The sequence below is a fragment of the Neltuma alba genome, unplaced genomic scaffold, assembly GCF_004799145.2.
Source record: "Neltuma alba isolate B1F8T4 unplaced genomic scaffold, ASM479914v2 tig00002986_pilon, whole genome shotgun sequence".
Classification (NCBI taxonomy): Eukaryota; Viridiplantae; Streptophyta; class Magnoliopsida; order Fabales; family Fabaceae; genus Neltuma; species Neltuma alba.
The window spans coordinates 1-25,246 of NW_021633093.1; the positions used below are offsets into that span (position 1 = coordinate 1).

The 25,246-nt window shown below is 30.5% G+C and overlaps 1 protein-coding gene across 1 annotated transcript; it reads left to right on the forward strand.

Moving 5' to 3' along the window:
* Nucleotides 1–15,032: 15,032 nt before the first annotated feature.
* On the forward strand, nt 15,033–16,881 carry LOC114739942 (protein ALTERED XYLOGLUCAN 4; the record flags this gene model as incomplete). The annotated part of the gene is made up of 2 exons (XM_028928049.1): nt 15,033–15,351; nt 15,463–16,881. Coding segments are annotated over 2 exons (1,446 nt in total), but the record flags the coding sequence as incomplete, so codon positions are not given.
* Nucleotides 16,882–25,246: the final 8,365 nt, after the last annotated feature.

The window sequence follows — 25,246 nt, forward strand, 5'->3', positions numbered from 1 at the left end:
TGATTGAAACTTATAAATATATATATGGAGGTGGATGAGGGAAATTTAGAGATGAATTTGTAATAGCATTGTCAAATACATGACCATCATGTGTGGATCCCTCCCATCCTGCTAAGACAAAAGTGAAAATATATCCTAATCACATACAACTATGACATTTTGTGATGGATTTCCCTTTCTGCCAATAAATTTTTCTCATTTTGCAGCAGGGACAACACACGGAATATAAATGCCATCAATTGCTCTGATTGCGTTTTTAAAAAATAGATAATAATGTGAATCATCCTCAATTTTTGATGAGTTTCATGAAATATATGATTTAGGGTCGAATAAGTTCACTTGATAGGTTAAGGTAAGCTTGCAGTACATTATGAATCTTCCTACTTATAGTTCTCCTAAATGTTGAAATTGTTCTTGGATCATTCTATTGCATTGTCTATTTACAACCATGTTTAAAAACATCGCTACCATTTCTTCAATTTCTATGTACTTAGACTTGCGTAAAGCATGTTCCTCCAATTTAGTACATAAGAAGTGAAAAACATGTTTATCTACTCTACACATTTAATGACATCAATCATCATGACCTGCCAAAATGCTTTGTACCCATAAATTTCCTATCTGTTCACTAGTTCTGCAGGGCTGTTTAAACATGTACATTTCACAATAATGACCAACTAATGCATCTACTGCTTCATATTGTGTCAATTCATTATTAATCATGGATAACCATGTTGAATGGTCATCTACATTCCCTTCATTCCACCATGAATTGTTATTCCAATTCCCTAAAGTATCTTCATTCCATGGTGAATCATCATTCCAATTGACTATTTCTTGAATTAACCCTATAACTGTGATAAGAAGAAAGTGTAGGCATTATAAGGGCGAAAAAAATAATTTCATACTACAAACAAAAAAACCAAACACATAGATGACAAATAGAAATTAGCGTAAATCTATTACATAGTCATTACTAAAATTTCTATAATGGGCCACATTAGTTCAGGTTAACACAGCAATCAATTCAACATGTACAATAATAACAGTGAAAGAAGTGAGTCCTAAACTACAGTTCCCTTCCATGTGTTTGGGTCTTGTGTTGTTAGTATCAACCATCTCAACAACTTGTGTTTATCATGCATAAAACCCAAATAAGCTCGCCTAGCCCACCTCAACCATGTAAGCATCTTAGCACATACATAATATAGTTAATCGTCAGTATTAAGCTCTTCAAGACTAGCCAGGTGTGCCAAAACTTTGTCAATTACTTCGGGGTCTTTGTTTAATGTTCTTGCTCGCTGCTCAGAAGCAGTTGCTATAACACTAAGGCTATCAGCAATTTTAGTAGAGGCAACAACTTTTTTCTTCATCTTTGCATCAGACGTCTCACCCTCTTTTTTTTCCCTTTCCATAGCATCTTAAACCACTTGGTCCAGTACTCGCAGGGTTGTTTAAGTTGAAACCAGCCAAGTCATCTATGACTCCTACATTGGTTGTTGGTTGAACACCAAAATTTTCATCCTTACTATCCCCCGACCCTTCCTGTTGGTCCAGCCTGACTCTATAAACATCCTCCTCCTCTTCTGTGTCAGCATGTGGAGCAAGTACTGGCTAAAGCTGTGAGGCTGATGGTGTGTACATATAGTCTCTCGAAACCACAACATCTTTGAATATTTTCATCAAATCTGATGCAAATATCAACCCCTGATGTCTAAATTTCTGACATTGGGGTCTACCTATATTAACATAATTAGGCATAATTAAGCGATATCTAAACTGATATTCAAAATGAAAACTCAACTAACACAAATAGTTACTAGTAATTTTTATTGCCACTACTCATCGGAGGCTAACACTCTATTGTAGCTGCAGTATAACTAATGTTAGTCTCTCCAGACATTAGTTTTTCCCACAACTTCCAATCTTTTCTCAATATATCAAATCTATTTAGTTTTTCCCACAACTTCCAATCTTTTCTCAATATATCAAATCTATTCTTCAGTTGTTTCCTATCATAATATTTCCCGCTCCTTTCATGAAAATTATTTTCAATTTTGCCCCAACCGGACCTTGTAAACGATGTTCCTTATCGTTCCTTTTGCACTATTTGCTCAGCACAAACATGATTAGAATTTTAGTCCTGTGAGGATCCTATGTCACGTTTCCTTTATCATTATTCATTTCTCTATGCCCTTTGATCGAGATAAGACTAACTGAATTAAGTAAAACCCTAAAAATGTAATCATAAAAGCTATATTATGTAACACATACGTTGTAGCCAAACAAAAATATATATTATTTCTTAATATTATTGTACATGTTTTTGTTATCAAAATTCCAAATATTATTATGAAGTCATAAAATATTAATTAAGACATTTTGATTACATAAGCTTTTTAGTTTTCTTATTTAAAATTTTTTGAAATTATAAATATATGATCACAATGTCAATGTCCACTGTTCTCCAGTGGTAATTGATTGTGAAAATTTTTTCAAAATTGAATTATCGATTATTTTTCTTATTGTTTGAAAAACAATTGTTTATCTTTGAATTGGAGATGCCATATTTTAATAGAGAAGATGTCAATATATTTTCTATGAGAAACTTAATTAGGGAAGACAATTTAATAGTTAATTGCGTTATCAAAACCTTAATTAAAGGGACAAAAAATAGTTTTGAAATTAGTTTTTCCAATCCCTACAAGCTTTTCACATAAAATCACTGAAGTCATAAAAATTCAAATATTTGGAACAACAAGTGTGTACAGTTTTCTTTCAAAATTCCACCCGAATAGCAACCGAATGATCAATATACACAATCTCATATACACACATACACAATCACATCTCCAGAATGATCATCACAGTATGACACCCATATATGCTCAATTAACGTGTCATGGCAATGAACTAAATCCAAAATATCTCAACACAATGGAATCATTACTATATTCATAATATTCAATCTAGCATCTAAACATATATTGAAATACCACTGTAAACGAATTGACAGAAACATAAGAAACAAGATACAGAGAAAGGGGACGGAGACGAGAGCCACAGAGATAGTCCCAAGAATGGGACCAAATAGAAAACCACATAATTCATCCACACCCCTTTCAATAACCCAGGATACAAAATTCAATTTGAAATCTGTAGCTCTGAATGTCAACTATCTAGCCAGATCCATTCCTTCAACAGACAGCATTAATCCCTCCCATTAATCCATCTCAACAGTTCAGACAAGGTGACCAAAACAAAAGGAAAAAAAATACCACGGAAGAAGAAACCGAGCACCACAAAAAACAGAAGGAAAAAAAAAAGACCACTAGTGAGCAACACAAAGGAGAACTCTTGACCCAGAAATGGGTTTAATTTTCAAGCTTCCACCAGCAAGCAAGGACGTCAACAAATTCAGACAAGCACAAGGAATCAAACTGAAAAAGCAAGACAAAAAATTAAACCGACCAACCTATAACAGATCCAACTAACCAAAGGCTGCTAGAGGTAGATCCAACGGTGTATTGCACTGGGATGCTAAGATCTCCACGCACAACTCACATGCACCAGTAGACAGTGATGACCTCGGTTGCAGATTGTGAGAGCAACTTAGACAAGGCAAGAGCAGCTCGGACTTGCAATAAAGGAGCAACATCCAGCAGGCCACACACACCTCACACCCAACACGATGACCTCACACTGTTGACGGGAAGGAGCTCACAGTGACCAGCGACGAAGCTTCTGGGAGGAGGTGACGGAGCAAGTGGGATTGGCAGAGGACTCATATATAACAACGGTTATCTCCAACCTATTATTAACTCTTTTTAAACTCAAAATTTAATAATACTAACCATGGTAGAAAAGAATCTTAGTATAATCTTTGAAAAGGCTACCATGGTTATTAAAAGAATTTTTGATTCGTAAAAAATGGTAACCATGATAGAAAGGACTTGAACTAATTATTCAAAATGTCTATCATGATTATAAAAGTTTTACTAAACAATTGTATGAAAATCGTAATTAATAATACTTCACAATAACTGGGCCTTGGGCTTCGCAAAGCCTAGAACGTCATATTCAACTCTAAACCCATAACGTGATATTTTCTAAATAAAATTCTTCCAAACCAACAATAATCAACTACTTTTAAAAGTTATTGTGGATCCACAACTCACAAACACAAGCAACACAACAACAAAAATAACTAAGACCATCAGTCTTAGATAAATCAGAGTATGCAAAAAGAGTTATATGTGGCAATATACAATACTCATTACATGGTAAAAGGAGGCTATACAAGATAAACTTAATAGCCAAGCCTCTGCTGCCTTTCTTGATGAACTAGCCCTTAAGTTATTACTTGAAAATGTTAAACCACGGGGTGAGACAAAAGCTTCAATAACCAATAATCCTACTCATCAGGCATACAAGTAAGTGCTTGTGAGTTGTCGAGTGGAACAATTACAAAAATCATAACATTCACAATTGTCACATGGTTATATATATATGTATGTATATCAAAATACAATATCTCACTCTCAATTCCACCTTATTTCCTCACACTTTATATCTTTTAATGAACTCATAGGCTAGTATTGACCCATGTGACTGGTAGCTCAACATAATAAGCTCACTGATTAAGTGATGTGAACAAACCAAAATTCACATGGCACAAGATCGGACCATGGGTTTTCCCTCTAGTTCACTAGCGAGGTGTCATATGCCTTACAACACAGAAAGGGCCAAAGGATCAACCAGTATATATCTGGCGTTCTCCTACCTTATTAGCTCTATAATATGTACAAAATTCATCCCCTTATTCTCCCTATAATATGTCTCCCACCAATCAATGTTCAACATCACCTCTCATATTTATACTCATGAGATTTATAAAATAATCATTCACATATAACATAATAACTTTCACATTTACCGAAATCAAGATTTCTAAATATCAATAATCAACATTAATCCTCAAAACTATTTCTCAATAAATTCATGTCCCACATGACAAGTTTATAAATTTATAATTTCATAACTATTTTTCAATAACATGAAGTATCTCAAGGCAATTTCAACAATAATGCCTTTCATTGCTCAAATTATAGCCCAATGACATTTTAAGAATCTAAGGTAATTCAAAATCACTCACAAATATCATACAAGCAAACATAACAAATGGAAAGTGGTTACCTTTCACCAAAGTTATAAAAAGAATTACCACCAAGTCAACCCCGTACTCAAACCAATAATCTCATAATTAATCTACACAATTAATATAACCACAAATTAATATAAGCTAATTATTTAAGCTTATACATATAGTTAAGTTTCTAATTTAATTTAATTTTTGTTCTAATTTTTATTTTAAATTCTCACAACTCTCACAACCCAAAATTAAGTATTTTAGGACTAACTTATAATTGCTTAACAAGCCAAAATATTTATTTACATTCTCCGGATTATGTACTTTAATAAAAAGAATTTTTCAAAATTCTCAAATATGAAATTATTATATTTTAAATTCTAAAAATCCCATTTCAAGTTTATACCCCAAAACCAAATCATCTAAAATTCTATAATACCTCAAACATTGATAAATAAATAATCTACTCAAAATTCTAATAGTATAGCTATCAGATTTCTTTTTCTTCACAAATAATAGAATTTTAGTTAAAATAATTATTTTAAAAACCTCCAGTCACCCAATAAATAAAATTAAACTAATTAAAATCTTAATAATATGTTAAGCAACTTAAATAAATTATTTAACATAATTTTGATTAGTACAAATATGATATATCTCATAAATAACAGATTTTTTAACTAAATAAATTAATTTAAATACTAAAAACCAACAAATAGACAATCTAAATTGATAGAAATGATCTACTATAATAGATCTACAATGCTGTATTTAATACTCATTAAAACTCAAAACTTATCTCATATATAAGTTTTAAAATTTTCTGTAATTATTATAGGAATACTGTCATTAGAAAACTTAAAATATATAGGAAATATTTATTAAAAAAATTTGATAAAAGAAAGTAATTTTGTGTATCTAAATTATTTTCAGAGCTTATCCTCCTCTCCACAATGTTGCACTCTTTTCTTGCTCTCTGCCTCGCTATCTTTCTCTTAGGCGCTTGAGGGAAGTCAATTTTTTTTTTTAAACAAATAAAATATTATTTTATTATAATAATAAAATATTATTATTTTATTATTGTATTATTTTTATTATTTTTTACTTTTTTTATAAATATTAAAATAAAATTTAGGATATTACATCATGGGTGAGAGGTCTAAGTTAAAAAAAAAAAGAAGAAGTGAATTCACGAGGGAATAATAGCAGAAGGGAGAGAAAAATAAAGAGGAAATAAGTTCCCTGACACCTTTATAGAACGGTTGAAATAAGCTTTTCATATTGGAAAATAAGCTTCCTCCTCCAAGTTTATGCTAACCGCATAGTGAGAGGGCTTAAAATCCAATAAGCCCAATACATCATAAACACTTCCAAACGTCACTAAAATTTTCAATCAGACTTAACTTGAAATTAAGCCACTTTGGGCTAGCAAATGCTGACCCAAATAGGCACAATAACTTCAACATTCTTTTGTGAGATTCTCCCATTTTTCATTTGCATAATTTGATTTATATCTTCTATATCGGAACTTCGTCATACATCCAATCAAAAGACTCTAAAAACTCTCTTTTGGGCAAGCTCTTCTCTCTCCTTCTCCAGAAACTTCTTGAACAGTGCGCCCTTCCTCCGTTTTGGGCAATTGGCCATTGCATTGACCCTTTCCTTGATGCTTTTCATCAAGGGGATGTCTATCTCTCGTTTGTTTTTCTATGTTGGGCTTTTACTATTAGTAGTAGTGGTATGCTTTGTTTCTTCAGCTGTTATCAGATTTATGGTTTTTACTTGTGGCGCCTTCTATTTTAATGATTGTGTGAAAGGTGATAGATACTGGCTTGGACTTGAGGGCTTGGATTTGCATTTTTGCGGAAGGTCTCGCTCGACAACCAACTCTACTTTAGTGGCCAAATGCTTTATGATGGTTGTTGGTGTTGTTTGGTGGTGGCGCATTAAAGACGCTAATGAAGGGTATAAGCTTCATCAAGAAGTGCTGCTCAGTGGGTAGTGACGGGCAAATTCTCTTCCTTCTTTGTTGCCGTTCGTTTTGTTGTTGGTTTTCGGTGTTTTAGCTTCTCTAAGTTTCTCATGTTTGCTTCTCAACCATTTTTGGTTGTCGTTGTCCTTTGGGATGGGTTTTTCAAACCATCATGATTTCCTGATTGTAGATTCTGATAACAAGATGGTACGGCTTTCCAGTGAACTTGACAGTGGCTTATCCCTTTATTTTGTTGTTAGGGTTAGGATTTGTGTTGTTTCTAGGTTTTTATTTTGTTGGCTTCTCGGTGAACCTCTTGTTGAGCCTGTATCTTCCTTGTTTTTATGTTTAATATAATTTTTGATACTTTAAATTTGTACTCGTTTTGATTTTGATTTATTAAGTTTTTATTATAGATTTTGATAGGGTTAAAATGGTCAACTTATTTTATTAAATTATAAAAACCAATGTTTTAAATGAAAAGACACTTAAGAGATCAAAACTTATAATTTAAAAATTGAGAGACTAAAAATCAAAATAAGAGTAAATTGAGAGAAGAAAAATTTTGTTAACCCTTTAATGAAAATATATTTTTCTGGTAACAAAATATAGGATTTTTGGCTACAAAATATCTTATACATAGGACAAAAAAAAAAGTAAGATGAGGACACAACTTTTTATCTTATTGGCTCACAACATAAGTTAAACGTGGAATGCAAAACTCTTGATATTTTTAATTGCAATAACATATGTATATGCATAAGTCAACTCAATGAATAAACAAGCTGGAGCCACTTAATTAACAATAAGCACCTCCATTGGAACTTTTTAAGCGAGAGGCTGTGAAGTTCAAAATCTGGATAATAATAGGTACATGAATTATCATTAAAAAGGCTTAATAAATAAATAAATTCAGCAGTCACTTTATCATAATCTAATTAATGTACTAATTTATTATATTTTATCACAATAAATTAATTACAAAAAAAATAAAGTGTGATGCAATGTTAAAAAATGTCTTTCATGAATATGATAATGCTCATTTAAGTTTAAATTATTATCAAAATCAAGAATAAATCGTTACAATACTAGTTTATTTCTCAAAGTTTAATTAAAATTAGAAATTTCTCTCCGTGCGATGCACGGATTATAATATTTGATTAGATTTTAAATTCTAATCAATGTTCACTTCTTATAGGAGTATAATTTTTTTTATTCATTTAAATGATATTTGAATTAGATATGAGGAATTTAAGAAAAACATATGAAAATTTAAAATTATTTATTTATGTATCCACTATTTAATTATACTATTTAATTATACTACTTTCTATTTAATTCAATATATTCAAATATCAATTAAGATATTATTTAAATTCAAAATTAATTATTAGTTTCTTCATTTGAGCCTCCAATTGAAATTCCCTTTAATAATAATGTTCCTCATTTAATTCAATATATCTAAATTCTAATCAAAGTATCATTCAAATCTCATTAATTAAATATATTAAGATCTTATAATATTATATCTAACCCGTTTTTAAAGTAAATCGGGTATTACAAGTTTTCAAAAATATAGTTGAAGATAGTTGATTGATGATATACACGTTGACAACACGCGCGCACACACTCTTGTGCGACTAACATTAAATCTGATAATGGCAAAAAAAAAACATTAAATCTAATAAAACTAATCAGCCAAGGGACGAAAATTTTCACTAAGATAAAACAAATAAGGCCTCATACACGGCATAGTTAAGCGCCCCCTGTTTTCCTCAAACACATGATTTGAACAAAAAAAGTCAAAGTAATTAGCTTCCCATTAATCCTGGTAAAAAAAAAAAAAAGAAAAGCTTTCCATTAATTAATGACCAAAGATTAGCGAGCGTTGTTAGGTGGGCCCCATCTCTGATTTAATAATTGCCATTGTCGTGACTGGCTAACCACTTCAATTATTTGCAATGTCCACCTTTAATTGTATAATTCTCCTCTTTTATAATAAAAACATTATCTAGAAATGCAATGTCTCAGGATGTTTATATTATTGAAATTTACTTGTAGTTGATTGGATCTAGTAAGAAAGACATGAGCTAACCATAATGAGAAAACTAATACCAATTAGATCCAAGAATGCTTTTCTTAATTAATGATATTAGAGTCATCTAACTTTGATTTAAAAGATTGAGATTTAAATTTTTAGGTAAAATATTTAAAAATCAGACTAGTCATTAAATCAATCAAATCAATAATTTTAGGAGTCAGTAATCCTTTTTTTTTTTTTGCTAACATGGGTCATCTAATCATATTATGAGTGAGTCGGAGTCAACCTAAACAAAATTAAAATAGTATAATTTTAATTAAAATATATAAAAATATTGAGACATACATATGTGTGACCCTAGAAAAACAAATGTTTAAATAAAAATACGACGAATGAGATTGGGTAGAAATTGCCTAATTCCTCACAACATAAAAAACTAATGTTGGAACTCGTGTATATCAAAAAATAATACATTAAATTCCTGAATAAATGAAACGTTCAAGTATAAACCATACATAATTCAACAAATTAAAGTTATTAAAGTACACATATAACATTATTAAAATTCTTGATCAAATCTGCTAAAGTATTGACCAACTAATCGAAGTTGATTTTTAATACCATAGTTCTAGCTTATAATTATGAAATGGTAAATTTTTTTAATCATAACAACTAAAAGACTATTTTAATTTTAGATGTTATATCTATTAACAAACTTTTTTTTAAAAAAATCAAATAAAGAAATAGTAAATTTCAACCACATATAGGAGTGAAAACAGGCCAGACGGCTTGTTAGAGGCCTATGGCCTAAGGTTTTGATAATAACAAATTAAGTAATTTTTGGTTCAGTAAGTTGATCGATTACCTGATTGATCAAAGGTTAATCGATAATGTGTCAGATAAAATGTTTCAGTATAATAGTAACTTAGCAGTAAGGATTGATCGATAACTTGCTAGATAATCCAAAATTTATGAGTTGATCGATCAATTTATCGATCATCGTTAACGTTGTTTAGTGTACAAGTTTGCAGAAGATTATCGATCAATTAATCGATAATTTAATGTTTGATCAACTGATAAAAAAAGATACACAATTTTGGTAAGCATCTATCGATTACCTGATCAATCAATGAGTTATTGATGAGAACACAGATAAATGATAAAGTTTTCGTACTTACTTTATAGTCTGTTTAATTTCCTTTTTATCAATCACTCCATTAATCAATCTTTAATTGATAACTTGTTCTAACATTACTTGTGAACTTACTAGTTTATTGATAATATGTCCTGTTTAAGTTGCCTGACAGGATCCTTAATCGATCAGTCCTTTATCGATCAAATGATCGATCATCATCACCTTCACTGCACTTACTTGTTTTAAACCATTTTTCAAATCATCTTATCAATCATTGATTTATCGATTAAATGATAGATCATCCAATCCTCTGAATCTTCCGTTTTTCACATTTTGTAATCGATCAATGTTTTTCTTGGGATTTCTGAAATAAGCTTTCAACAGTAATTTTTTGATCACTTAATTGATTAAGTCTTAATCGATCATTTACTTTATCATCATATATTCTGTGACTTCTCTGTGAAAATCCATTTTAAACCTTTATCGATCAGATCTCCTATCATCCATTTATCGATAAAGCATTCGATCAACGCTCTGTGAAAATCTATTTATCTCATACTTACCCTTATCAGTAATATGATCGATCAAATAGTTTTCAATCATTTGTTCGATCATTGAATTAGTTCATTTCATAACAGCTATTCACAGTGATATTCAAAATCTTTTGAATCTTTATCTTTAAGTTTTTCTCAGCCTTCCTATTAGTCTTAGCTCTCTATTGAAGGGATTCAAAGGCATAGATGAATTTAAAGTTTTATTCTTGCATAATCTCTTCAGTCAAAAGTCACTATATTCATTTCTCATCTTTTATCGATCACTTGTTCGATCATCTGTTGATCCATAAGCTTATCGATAAACATATGTGTGTGTGTGTGACTCAAGTTTTTCTTTGTAATTAATTGATAACTTGATCGATCAACCAGCCATCGATCAAGACATCGATCAGGTTGTTACAGATTACGAAGCAAGCTCAACGATTATTTAGTAACCTTTAACCTGCTATGTCAGAAGCATTAATGGTGAACTGTTGTAGTAATTTCTGAACACACGTAACTGATCTTCTAACGGCTAGAAGTTCTTCAGTCTAACGGTTAATTAATCTTCTCCAACTATAAAAGGCGCAAAGGGCATTAAATGAAGTATTGAATAAGCGAGCTACTTTCTATTGAAATATTCACTATTGCATTCAGTATTCTGTTTTTCACTGAGCTTCAGTGTTTAATATTCTTCCACTTTGTAAGAGAGTTTGATCCATTTTTTTACTCATTTACTAAGAGTAACTCAAGAGTGTTGACTCTTGAGAGGATTGTAACCTTACGAGTAGTAAGGTTGTAAGGGGGAGTGATTGAGAAAGTCAATTACTGTACTGAGGTGCCAAGAGTTCGTTTAATCTTGGGATCATAGTGAAAATCTCAGAGATGTTTTGAGGACTGGACGTAGGTCAAGTGGTTAAGACCGAACCAGTATAAATCTTGTGTCCTCGCTCTGCGGCGAAATTTTTCTAACTCATCTTTTTTGTTTTATTTACCTCACTATTCCATTATGTTAAACTTTTATAACTTACCCAATTCACCCCCTCTTGGGTGAAGCTGCCACTAGTAGTCTATTTTTTAACAGAAACAAGTTCAGGCCTATTTAAAGACCTGTTTAACTTAACAAGTCAGACTTAGACTTTTTGAAAAGCCTATTAAGCTTGTTACGCTAGCCTAGGCCTATTGTTAATTTATAATTATAATATATGAGAAAATTAATTAATGTTACTATTGTTAATGCGCTCCTTCAATTTATTTTTTAATTTTAATACATAGTTAATGGCCTAATGCTTTCTTGGATTTTGAAGTTTAGTTGAGAAGTAAGATAAAAATATAATTTAAAATAATAATATTAATAAATAGTGTGATCTTTAAATTTTAAAAATATAAATAAAATAGGAAAGAAAAATTTTGTTCCAATAATGATAAATTAATTAACTTATGTATTATGTTAATTAAATTATGATACCCTTTTTATTCGTTGTAAAATTAATAGTTTTTTCTCTTTATTTATTTGTCTTGATTTTAATTTTCATTTTGTAGTTAAACCTAGTCTTGTTCCGAATTTGAACATACAATTACAACTAGTTTTCAATAAGATCCTTGTAAATTGTAATTAAGATTTAAAATATTACTTATGATACTAAAATTTAAATAAAAGAAAAGACTAAAAAATTAATTATTATGTATGTTTTTTTAATCTTAGCTTTTTTTTTAAAATATTACTATGTAATTTGAATTTTTTTAAAATACAGAATTTTTAACAGGTTTCAAGCCAAATTCAAGCTTAAGAATAAGCCTGTAATAGGGCACAGGTCAGGCTCAGACCGATAGATTATAAAACAGGTATGGCTTATTAAGGGTGAAACCAAGCCTGGCCTAGTATGTTCTCACATTTAACCCAATGTTTTAAAAGTTGGACCGGAAGTCGAATTGGAAAGATCAACGAGTCATGATTCAATCGGTCGGACCGAAAGGAACATCTGGTCGGGCCAGTGATGCAATAATTAATTTAAAACAATATTATGTACATATAATTAATATATATGAAAATATCAAATTACTAAATAATTTAGAAATACATTTAAATCATCTAAAATTATGGTGAAATAATTGAAAATAGACTAAAACCTTATATATTTAAATTTATGTATGTTTAAAATATTTAATACTATTAAAAATTATTAATTCATTCAAATCAAAATGTTATTTTAAAAGCTAGACCTGACATCAAAACAAAAAAGCTAGCGACTCATAGTTTTAACACCACAATATGTGAAATTTTCAATGAAATAATACTATATGGTTATAAATAGTCTAAAAATATATTAGAATATTTGAGGGGGTCAATTTATTTTTATTTTCCTTCTATTTTTTTTAATTTTTTAGTATCTTTTCAGTCAGGCTAAAAAACCATTCAGTTTTCTAAAAACCGTTCCGATTCCTAGTCCAACTCTAGGTTTCGGTTTAATGATGGCTCAATTTCGGTCCAATTCGACTCAACCATATGAACAGTTTTTTGGTCCAAACTAAGCTGTTGATGAGTCGGTTGACAATTCAACCGATCAAACTGTCCGATCCAATCCAGTCCGGTTCTTTAATCATTGTTTTAACCACACATGTGGTCCACGCACAATCTGACAAAGAAAACTGGGTCCATACTTTAAAAAAAAAAAAAACTTACGATTCTGCCAGAATCACTTGCATTCCAGCTCAATGTTCCCCTCTATTTTAATACTTGACTAATAAACTATCATTGTTTTCTTTGTATAATAGTGCTATTTAATTGCTGGAAAAAAAAGTACTATTTAGTTAATTACAGATATGTTTGGAGAAACAGCTTCATATTCCCCCCCCCCCAAATTTATTTTATTCAATAACGAATATTAACTTGATCTGGGATTCAAAATCTTATGATTTAGCGGGGGAAAAGAAAACCCTTGGAAAAGAATTTGACATCACTTATAATTAGTTCAATTAACTGATGAGTAGTTTTGCTCATGCACAACCAACCAGAATTTTTAACCCAGTAAAATATTTTTAAAAAGAAAATATATTAATTTGAATAATTTTTCGGTGGGAAATTCATAAATATAAAGAAATTTACATTTGACGATCACAACTTTTTAAAATTTAGGAAAAAATTTTACGAATTTAAAATATTCAAAACGTTTAAGGATAATTTTGTAATGAATAAATGAAACTATTCTTAAGTGCTTTATTTTTAAATTATCGCTTTAATTTTTCTGGAGGTAACTAAAATTTTGAGTTTCTAATGTTTCTGTCCCCGAACTCATAAAACTTACATGTGCAAATTACATAAAAAGAAAAAAAAATCTTCCTAAAATTACCAGTTACACTTTTTAGAGCTACATGTATCATGTATGTTTAGGATTATTACCATTACACAATTAGAAGATCAAAATTGACATTTTTAAAATTTTAAAATATTTTATCATCAACATTATCTTCGATTTTTAAGTATCCATTAGAATAGTGTCTTCTATCACTGTAAAAATAAGGATAAATGTATAATTTTCGTTCCAGTATTATTTCTCAGCTACATCTAGTATCTCGATCTTTTTAGTAGTACAATTTTACTCATGATTCTTTTTAGAGACAAAATTGCAACTTTAATTTTCATATTTTTTAGAGTAATTTAAATTTTCCAACATTGTTACCAGATTACATTCATTATTAAAATTACATATACCTCGCTATTTAAAACTCGTGGTTTTCTTTTCCGCGTGTGCGTGTTCATCATGTCGGTGAGTCTTGTAAGCTTGTGTTGTATTGTTATTCTTGTTCCTGGGTCAACGGTGATGTCTTGTTGCTAATAAGCAATAACCCTGGATTAGGACAATCACGGAATAACATTACATTAAGACTCAGTTTGGATTAGTATTTCAAATTACTTCCAAACATATTATATGTAAGTTAGGATAAAAAATTTTTTATATATTTGTTTTGTATTTTGTAAATTATAATTAGAAAATTATTTATAAGTTATTCTAAGAATTGAGTTTAAGCATATTATTAACAATCCCATTGTAAACAAAATTCCAATAAACAAATATTCTGAAAAATGGTCAGCAAATTACTGAATTAGGCAGCTTATGAGAACTGCATCTGTCTTTTCTCTCTCATCTGGCCTTTTTGCGGAGAATCACACGCTTCTTAGTTCTCAGCCTTCTTGTGAATAATCACAGACTAGTTTCCTGTCTCGTCGCCTGAGAACACCAGAAAGAGACACACAGAAGAAAGCAGAAAGGAAAATAGAAGCAGCATATGAAAATGGGATCAACAAACCCATTCAAAGACCAATCTTTCTCCTTCCCCAAGAAACTCTTCCCTTCGCTCTCTATGCTCTTCTTGCCATTGCTCTCCTTCGTTTATACTTTTACCCTCTTCGTCTTCCTCCTTCTCCAGATTCTTCTCATCTTCCTCAATCTACCGTCCCCATCTCATCTCACTCTTCCTTCTCTCCTCCTGCTGCTTCTTCTTCAGTATCTTCTTCAGCAGGTATATGACAGATTGTTCATGGATTTTGTTTCAAATCTCATTTGGCAACTTGGGGTTGTGAGATTTTACAGATTTTCCAGACTTTACATGTTGTTTGTTACTGAATTGCAGAAGAAGCTAGACCCAATGAGACTCCATGTGACTACTTCAATGGCAAATGGGTCCGTGACAACAGAGGCCCTTTATACAACGGTACGACCTGTGGAACAATCAAGGAAGGTCAGAACTGTATCAGCCATGGAAGACCTGACACAGGCTATCTCTATTGGAGATGGAAACCCACACACTGCGATCTCGCCAGGTTCGAACCCCAATCTTTTCTTCAACTTGTCAGGCACAAGCACTTAGCTTTTGTGGGTGATTCCATGGCTAGAAACCAATTAGAGTCACTTCTCTGTATGTTAGCCACTGTTTCCACCCCAAATCTGGTCTATAGAAATGGGGAAGACAACAAATTTCGCAGATGGCGTTTTGCTTCTCACAATGTCACTATATCTGTGTATTGGTCTCCATTTCTGGTAAAAGGGGTTGAGAAATCAAGCACAGGACCAAATCATAATGAACTCTACTTAGATCTTGTTGATGAGAGATGGGCAAAGGATCTAAATCAAATAGACTTGATAGTGCTTTCATTAGGTCACTGGTTTCTGCATTCTGCAGTATACTATGAGGGTGACTCAGTATTAGGCTGCCATTACTGTCCTGGTTTGAATCACACAGAAATTGGATTCTATGATGTGTTGAGAAAGGCTTTGAGGACTACCCTTAAGAGCATAATTGAAAGAACAAGTGTTAATAATAATAGAGACAGAATCAAAATAACAGTGACAACATTTTCTCCTGCACATTTTGAAGGTGAGTGGGATAAGGCTGGGGCATGTCCTAAGACTGAACCATTCAGAGAGGAAGAGAAGGAACTTGAAGGGATGGATTCTGATATGAGGAAGATTGAGGTTGAAGAAGTGGAAGGTGCTAAGGCTAATTATAATGAGAAATTTGGAAGGGGTTTCAGGTTGGAGGCGTTGGATGTGACGAAACTGGCTTTGATGAGACCGGATGGGCATCCAGGTCCTTACATGTATCCTTTTCCATTTGCTGATGGAGCCAAAGAGAGAGTTCAGAATGATTGTGTTCATTGGTGCTTGCCTGGTCCTATAGATACTTGGAATGAGATTTTTCTGCAGATGATCAACAAGTGGAATAATAATGACCAGCCCACAAGTTCTTGGGTGAATTGATTGTAGCTAACGAAACTAATGACAGATGAACATTCAGTCTCACTATGATTTATGTATTCAAGTTCTCTCCTTTGATATCTAAAAGATATCAAAGGAGAGGAGTTGAATGCATAAATTATAGTGAGACTGAATGTTCATCTTTTTAGCTATCAAAGGAGAGTAGTTGAACTTCTTAGTTATCGTCAGTTAGTCTGTATCTTGCTGTTGTTTTTAGTCTTGTCAAGTGTCTGGTCCATTTGGATGATGGACATTGCGTTAGAACAGAGATTTTTTGGTTTCTTTGAAAAATAAATTTGGGTTCTAGGTACAGATTGGTTTAGTTTTAATTCAGATTGGGCTGTGCTGTCTCACAATGGAAATGCAGAGACAGATACGGCAAAACCAGATATTAATGTAAATTAGTCATTTAGAACTTAAATTACTTTTGGGGGTGGATTCTTCTATTGCTAGATGTTTACCTTATGCAGTGTAATATTTGACTCAATAAAAAAACTATTTTTGTTCTGGTATTCTTGTGTCGGCTGGGTTAATTGAATTGTGAAATTAAAATATTCAAGTGGGATTATTTGAAATAAGCGTAATTTTGGTTCATTGCTTTGGAAAGCAAGTCCCAAATTACATTTCCAAACGGTATTCCGTCAGTCCTAAATATAAAACTCTTTTTATAATATGAATTAGACTACAAAAAGATTTTATACTTAGAATCGGAGGAATTCTTTGTTTTGGTTTTTGCCTCCTCCCAGAATGGGTTATCTTGGTGGGTCCATCCCTATATCTTCTTTGATTTTAGTTGGATTCGATTATTATTGTTTTGGACCAATAGATTCAATTAATATATTATCCTGTCTTTCATATAAGCCTGTGGACCAATTTGGAAAAATAAAAAAACTAAATAAATTATTGAGTAAAGTATACTTTTAATTTTTTAATATTATATACGGTTTTATTCAGTCTCTTTAAAAAGTAGAGTATGTTTTCAATCCTTTAATCCTAAAACTCTTAACCAAAAGAAAATGATGATATAGACATTTTAAATGTTAATAAAACATTTTTAAATGCTAATTTATTATTAAGTTTAATTTTTGAAACAATTATGATTATTTTAAAAAAAATATTATATAAGACTAATAATTTTGAAATTAAAGGACTAAAAATATACTTTTCAAAGTTAAAGAACCAAAATAAAATCTTGTGTAAAGTTAAAAAACTAAATGAATATTTTAGTCTAAATTATTTAAAAGTGTTTATATCTATCTTTTTTCTCCAAATTAGTTTATCCTAAACTGATACATAATCTAATCATATGTATATGTATTTTTAAGAAATCACAACATCTATGTTATAATTAAGTAATTTATTAAAAAAAAAAAAAGGTGACCAAACATGATGTGCGCGCGTGTGCGCATGTATTTGTATTGGTGCAAGCTGTCAAACACGATGCACCGACGCTTGTGAAACACCATGCGCTGGATTTGAACTAGAAGGATGATGGGGATAAGCGTGGGGAAGACTCAAATTGCAGCTAAGATAGAAATAAGTAACGGAGAATACTTGAGCTGAAGTTTTTCTATGTTCAGTATACTCTTTTAGCTTTAAATATAAAATTTATTTTGTAATATAATTTTTAAAATATTATAAATTCATATAAAAATAATAATAAATATAAGAAACTTGATGTGTGTATTTTTCATAAATGATCCCCTTCCCAGTAAGTAAATTTTTTTTTTGTTAATTGTGATTTTTGCCTTTTCTTTAACATCCCCAATATGTTAAACTGATTTATTTTTATAAAAACTTATTCAAATGTAAATTGATTTTTGCCCCAACATAGTCAGTCAAAATAAAAGTCATGTAAATGGTAATTCAAATAATTACGGTGTCTTCGACTGGGGCTTTTCTCATCCGTGTTTCAGTTAAGAGATAGAGTATCAAATGCCAAGCATCAGATTACCATCCGGTGATTCCAAGGGAAGGGTCCAAAATTTATTATTTAAAAAATAAATAAAGCTTTTTATCTCAATATTATTAGATCATAATCAAACGGTTGATATTCTTTCAATTTTTTAGGGTATGTTTGGATCTCCGTTTTGAGATCCAAACGTGCCTTGGAAATTGTAATAAGCCAGTTAGGAGCGTTCTGAGCTAAACTCATTGTTTGGATAGGTAGCTTTTCAACCTAACTTCTGAAAAAAAGCATCTTATTTCTGAACGCTCCCAGATGCAACTTTTCCAACGTTTCAAATGCATTTCTCTAATATGTATTCAAGAATATATTCAAGAACATATTCAAGAATATAATTGAAAATGCGATTCCTCCTTCACTGTCGCACCTTGATCGATCAGTTCCCCACCTTCGGCGACGACCAGCTCAACTCCGGCGACTACCAAGTGGGACCCCTTTTGACCTAACCCTCTCATTTTCTTTTTTCTATTGGAAAGAATGGTTTTGCCTTTCAACTTGCGTATTACATTTTACCGCCTGTTCCTTTCTCTACCATCTTTTTAATCGTCAAATTTTTTTTAATCTTTTATAAGCCACCTCAGCTCGTCCACTTGGTTCCATATGAGCATATTTAATAGAGTTAGGGACATGTCAGCATATTTAATAGTGTTAAAGGTGACACCAAGTCCTTTTAAAAATATAAGGACTAACGTTTTAAACGGAGCAAACTTAAAGGACCAAAACTGGAGGTTACAAACTTCAGGGACCAAAACCAAAATGAATGAAAAGTGTAAGGACTAATCATTGTATTAACCCTTTAATTAATTATCTACAATGTGTTTTTAAATTTGTCTTGGTAACAAATATTTTTATTTTATAATCTCACAAATAAACTATTTTTATTTTATCATAATAATTTTAGATATTTTTTAACAATTATCATATTAAAAATATCAAACACTACTATTTAATAAAGTATATGTCCTTTTTAGTCATTTTACAATTGAACTAACTTTTTTACTCATCCAAACAACTTTTAACTTTTTCAACTGACTTTTTAAAAGCACCTATCCAAACATACTATAACTGACTTTTACTCTAACTTCAATTATAAAAGTCAGTTGGACTAGAAATCAGTTTTGCCCAACGCCAATCCAAACATACCCTTAATCAAACTACACCGAACCTGAGGCAGTGTTCCCCGACGCGAATTCAGAGGCTGGTGGTTGAGCGTCGGAAATTGGTGCTAGTGGGTAGTTGCCGTGCTGCATGCCCATATTGCTCCCTCCATCTCTAACTATAAAATCCTTTTAATTAAATTATGTAGTTTAAAAAAATAATTAAAATCAGTTAAAACCAATTAATATGTAGTAAATATAATTTTTTTTAAATACACCTTTATATATAAATAGGTAAATGTGAGAGAGTAATAGTGAGATAAATGAAAAAAGAGAATGTATTAAACATATTAAATTAGGGATAAAATAAGTAATAATATATTAAATGCTTAGACAAACTTAAAAAAGACCTTATAAAAAGGGATAGATCCATTCAAAAAATTGAATTTTATAACAAGAGACAGAGTAGTACTTAAGAATCATTTTGGGCCGTTGAAATAACATAATTTTTTATTAACAACTTTTTTATTAAAAACGGGTAAATAAGATAGGGAAAAAGACAAGATTTAATATTTTTTAATTAAAAACAGGTAAATAAGATAGGGAAAAAGACAAGAAAATACCTTTAAATGTCCAAAATCCCATATTAGTGCCAGTGAAAACTAAAAGCTCAAGTCAGAACAGGGATACTAATTTGGTCTTTCTAAATATTGGCAAAAGACAAGCTTGTTAGTGTAGTTTGATGATATAAAGGTATTGTCAATCGATACGAAAGAGTTATCAACGCACCTAATAACGGGATAATTAACATGTATTTGCCTAAGTTTCATGATTAGTTTGTCCAATAATAAATTTTGCTAACTTTTTTTTTTGGTCAAATAATAAATTTTGCTAACTACTTGTTGTTTATAAAAAAAATTGTTGCCAATCTATTTGAAAGAGTTGTAACAGTCCTAATCAATTGACAGCATATGATTTGCCTAATTTGCTAATTAGTTTACCTTGTAATGAATTTTCTTGATTATTTGTTGTTACTACAGATAAAAGCATTGTTAATTTATTTGAAAAAATTGTCAACACGTCTAACAAAGTTGAAATCAATTTTCATGATTACATGTTGTCAATATATTTAAAAGTGTTGTTAGTCTATTCCGAAAAGTTGTCAATGTGCCTAACAAAGTTATTAATCTATTTATGTGATGGCAATTGGTGTGCCTATTATGAATTTTCCTCGTCACTTGTAATGAGTATATATAAATCTGTTGTTAACCAATAAATATCACATAATTCAAGTGGTATCTTTCAAATACAAATAGTCACCAGATACCACGTAGTTGTCAAAATGTTTGATAAAATAGTAAACACCTAATTTATAAATTGTCATTACATGAATCCAACTAGAAAGAACCCTGCTCATTATTTGGATAAGTGCTACAACTTTGTTGTCTGTTTTTCTTGTTCAAGCAACTTGAAAGCTTCATTTTGTTTTTGTTAACAATTTTCATCATAGTTAACTAGTAACCATGGGAGGTCAGTTCTAGATGCATTCACTTGTTCATTTGTATATTCCAATGCCACATTTGGTCCTATTTATTTAATCATATCAACATATGCTCACTACAGTCTCTCCTGAATAGAAAAATCAAGTAATTAATTCCAAGTTCATCAAAAAGGTTATGCATGCTTTTCAAACTCTTTGCTATGAATTTGGGAACAATTATTTAGAAGAAGAATAATCAACTATCTAAACACCAAATTAATAGCATTACATGAAACATTTTCAGACAGCAAACTACATATACAAGACAACATCAACCTACTAGAGCAAAATATACCAACTAGCCAACAAACAACACCAAGTTTTCTGGTAGTGCTTTAACCCTTGCTATACTTGATTTGACTCACTAGCTAGTAACTATAACTTCACAGCAAATAATCATACTAGATAAGCCTTTACTCACTTTTAACAAATAATTACAAGTTCGAATTTTTTTTTTGTATTATTGGTGAATTTCTGAAATAAATACATGATTAACTACAATGTAATAATAGATGACAAAAAAATTAATGAGTCAATGACAGATAAATGTTTCAAGATTTCCATTAATAGCATTACTCACTATGGCTCCTCAATCCACGAAGTTCATCAAATTACTAATACAATATCATTAAAAAGGCATCTAACTATATTTTTACCATGCTCCGATTATAATTATGATGTGACACAATTTCATTATAGATTTACCGATAAAGTCCTACATTTATAAGAATGAGGGATATGCAATCCAGTTCAAATTAGATGTTAACAAGTGCCTGTTATAAATAACAACTCATTAGGTATTACAAAGTTCATATTAAATATTGATCAATAACCAAACAAGCTCATGGCAATGCACAGTATTGGAGTAAAACCTTTCACCATATCAAATGGTAACTAAACAACAAGTTCTCACAACCACTTTATGCTTTCAATATATTACATTTTGATTCACCATACATGGCTTACACTATGAATAAGGCACAACCATTCCCCTTCTCTAATATAAAAAACAGTTGAACCAGTAACCATAGAAGATATGAGTGACAGAACAAAATAGAAAATTGAAAGATGGCCTAATTTAAATCAAGCCACATTGTTTTTCAGCTGATAGTCATTAAATTTGTTGTTGAACTCAAAATCATTAAACTCTAATAGTATCAATAAGAACATATTATTTTAGCCATTTCACTAATCATGGCTTGATTTTTTCTTTTTTAATTAATGAAGTACATGGAGTGGGTATGGGAGCATAACTTTGCTCTGTACTGCTCAGTTGTACTGGTTGGCAACTGTAGTCATAAAAGCCAGAGGAGAAGCAACACACCAATAAAGCTCTCAACAATTGGCTACACAAGCTTCAAGATGCAGTTCACTTCGCACCCCTCCAACCTTTGCCTTCTTCTCTGGCGAGCAATTGAAGATTGGAACCAAGCTTTAGTGCAAGAGGAAAGGGTTTCATTAAAAATCAAGGTGAGGAAAAATCAAGCATTCTAAGATAGTTAATCTGGCTGGATAGAGGTGGTGGGTTTGCTGTGGAAGAGAGATCAAAAGAGTGAGGAGAGGACAAAGTTGGTGAGGTTGTTGAGACAGAGGGTGAGTAGGTGACGAAAAAAGCAAATGGAGGGTAAAAAAGAAACAGAAGGGCATTGTGGTAAATTAACAACATTAGAAAAAAAATCCCATTTTGATACCTCTAGTCTCATTTGGGATTAGTGGAATCAGAGTCATTCATTTGGGTTTTATAAATTTTAAGGGTATTTATTTGGCACTTTCTCTTTATATTTTGATTTTTTTGACCAAATATTATATTTTAATTAAAAACCTTTAATTTTAATATTAATGCCTTAAATACATGACAAGGACCGCCATAGCGGTGAAAGCGAAACTATCATGTATCATTTCTTATTGGGATAATGTGCTTAAACAAAACATCTAGCATCTAAAAGTTTTTTATGCTTTAAAAGTTTTATTTCATAGTATTTTTGTCCTGAATTATTATCCATTATTAAATTTGACCATTAATGACACTAGTCAAATCTCATAATGTAACAGTCAAATTTAACAGTGCATAACGGTAGGGTATTTTTGTTGCGAAAATAAACTTTCAGGATATATAAAAACAAAAAAAAAAAACTTCGACATGGTGGGTGCTCCTTTGGGGATACTTTCAAGATATTTAAACACCTTAGCCTTTTAAAATACACTAACCACCCTTCTATTTTACTTCAGTTATATAAACTTTTCATCTATTTTGAAAACACATATGAACCTCCATTCAAATTAAAATGTATGCCACACAAACCTTTGTATTTAAGATTCCATTTCCATCCACTTAAACCTTTAGTTGATTGTTAAATTTGACTTTAAATTATTTTTTTAACCAAAATACCCCTTTTAACTTAATAATTAGGTAGACATTTATATTTTCTAAAAAATGTTCTTTATAAAATCAAAAAATAATTCTAACACATATATTTTTAAAATTTCTAATATGTTATAAAATTTATTAATTTCGATCCAAATCATAAAATTTTATAATTTCAATATTTTATCACATTCATTGAAAATTATTTACTTTGATTTTTTATATTATAAAAATATATTTCAAATATATGGTTTTTGTTTATCCTAAAGTTTAAATAATATAAGTTTGAAAGATTTTATTAATTATTTAAATTTATAATTCAAAACTTTTAAACACATTTTTGTTACAATAATTTATAAACATATTTAGTCAAGTATATATATTTATTAAAAAAATTAGTTAAATTTTTAATCAAATCTTTTATATTTGCCTTAACTAAATAAAATTTGTGTAACTGTAAAAGTATAATTTAAAAATTTATTAGAATGAGAGGTAAAATAGTAAATAAAATTCATTTCAATATAAATTTTAATTAAAAATAATATACTTAGAATCTCTTTAGAATATTCTTAACAGTGTTAACTAATTAGACTAAACTATATATTTTTAAAATAAAAAGGAGGTCTATGTAATTGATGTAAACTAAAAAGTTAATCAATATTTTACTCTTATTTTATTTGGACTTTCTAACATAAGATTGAATGTTAATATTAAATTTCAGGGAAAATCCCAAAAAAAATGACTATTGAATTTCAAAATTCTAAATCAGGAATTACTATAAAAATGTATTGTCATTTGCTTTTCAAATGTAGTCATTTTCTTTAGGAGTATAGTAACTAATACTGATTTGGAATTTTAAAATTCAACAATTACTTTTTTGAGATTTTTCCTAAATTTTAATTCATTATTATCCTTTTTGTTTTTTTACACTAATAGATACAAGATTTAAAATAAAAATAACTACCGCATTTCTTTAAAGAAATGAATGTATACTTTGAGAAAAGAACGTTAAAAACACTAAATATGTGGACTGTTTTAAAACACTTTTTTATAAATCGAGACAAACTCTTTCACTTATTTATAAGGGGATATTTGGATAGAATTAAAACTATAATTTTAAAAGTACTTTTACAGTATACAAAGTAAATATATGGAGAATTTTATCTTGATTAGCGAAAAAAATATTTCTAAAAAGCACTTTTCATAGTCTCCAAATACTTTTTTTGTACACTGAAAGTATTTTTAAAATCATAGTTTTGTTTTTCCTCACCCCTAGGCCACCAACAAGTTTGATCAAAGGTCCAACTAATCGTACTGTTCGGCTTGACTCTTTAATAATTGATCCAATCAAACCATCCTATCTACTTCATTCCGGTTCTTTTCTCGTTGATCCAAAGCCTTCCATGCTAAAGTGTGAGTACCAGTAAGAGAAAAATTAACTAAGAAGCAAACACAAGAAGTTTAGGATTATCCTATCAATCAATCAATGAAACGAATCTCACAATAAACTTAGCACCATTAATGTCCTAAGATTGTTCTTAGGTGCAGGAACTTCCGGATAGAGATACCTAAAAGCATAAGTTAGAGATGACCCAAAGTGTCTCTCCCCATCGTCCTGAACTTACCCACTCATCAGACAATAAAAAACCATCCTCTATGGACCTTAGGTTCGTTTTGGTTTAAATCAAGTCC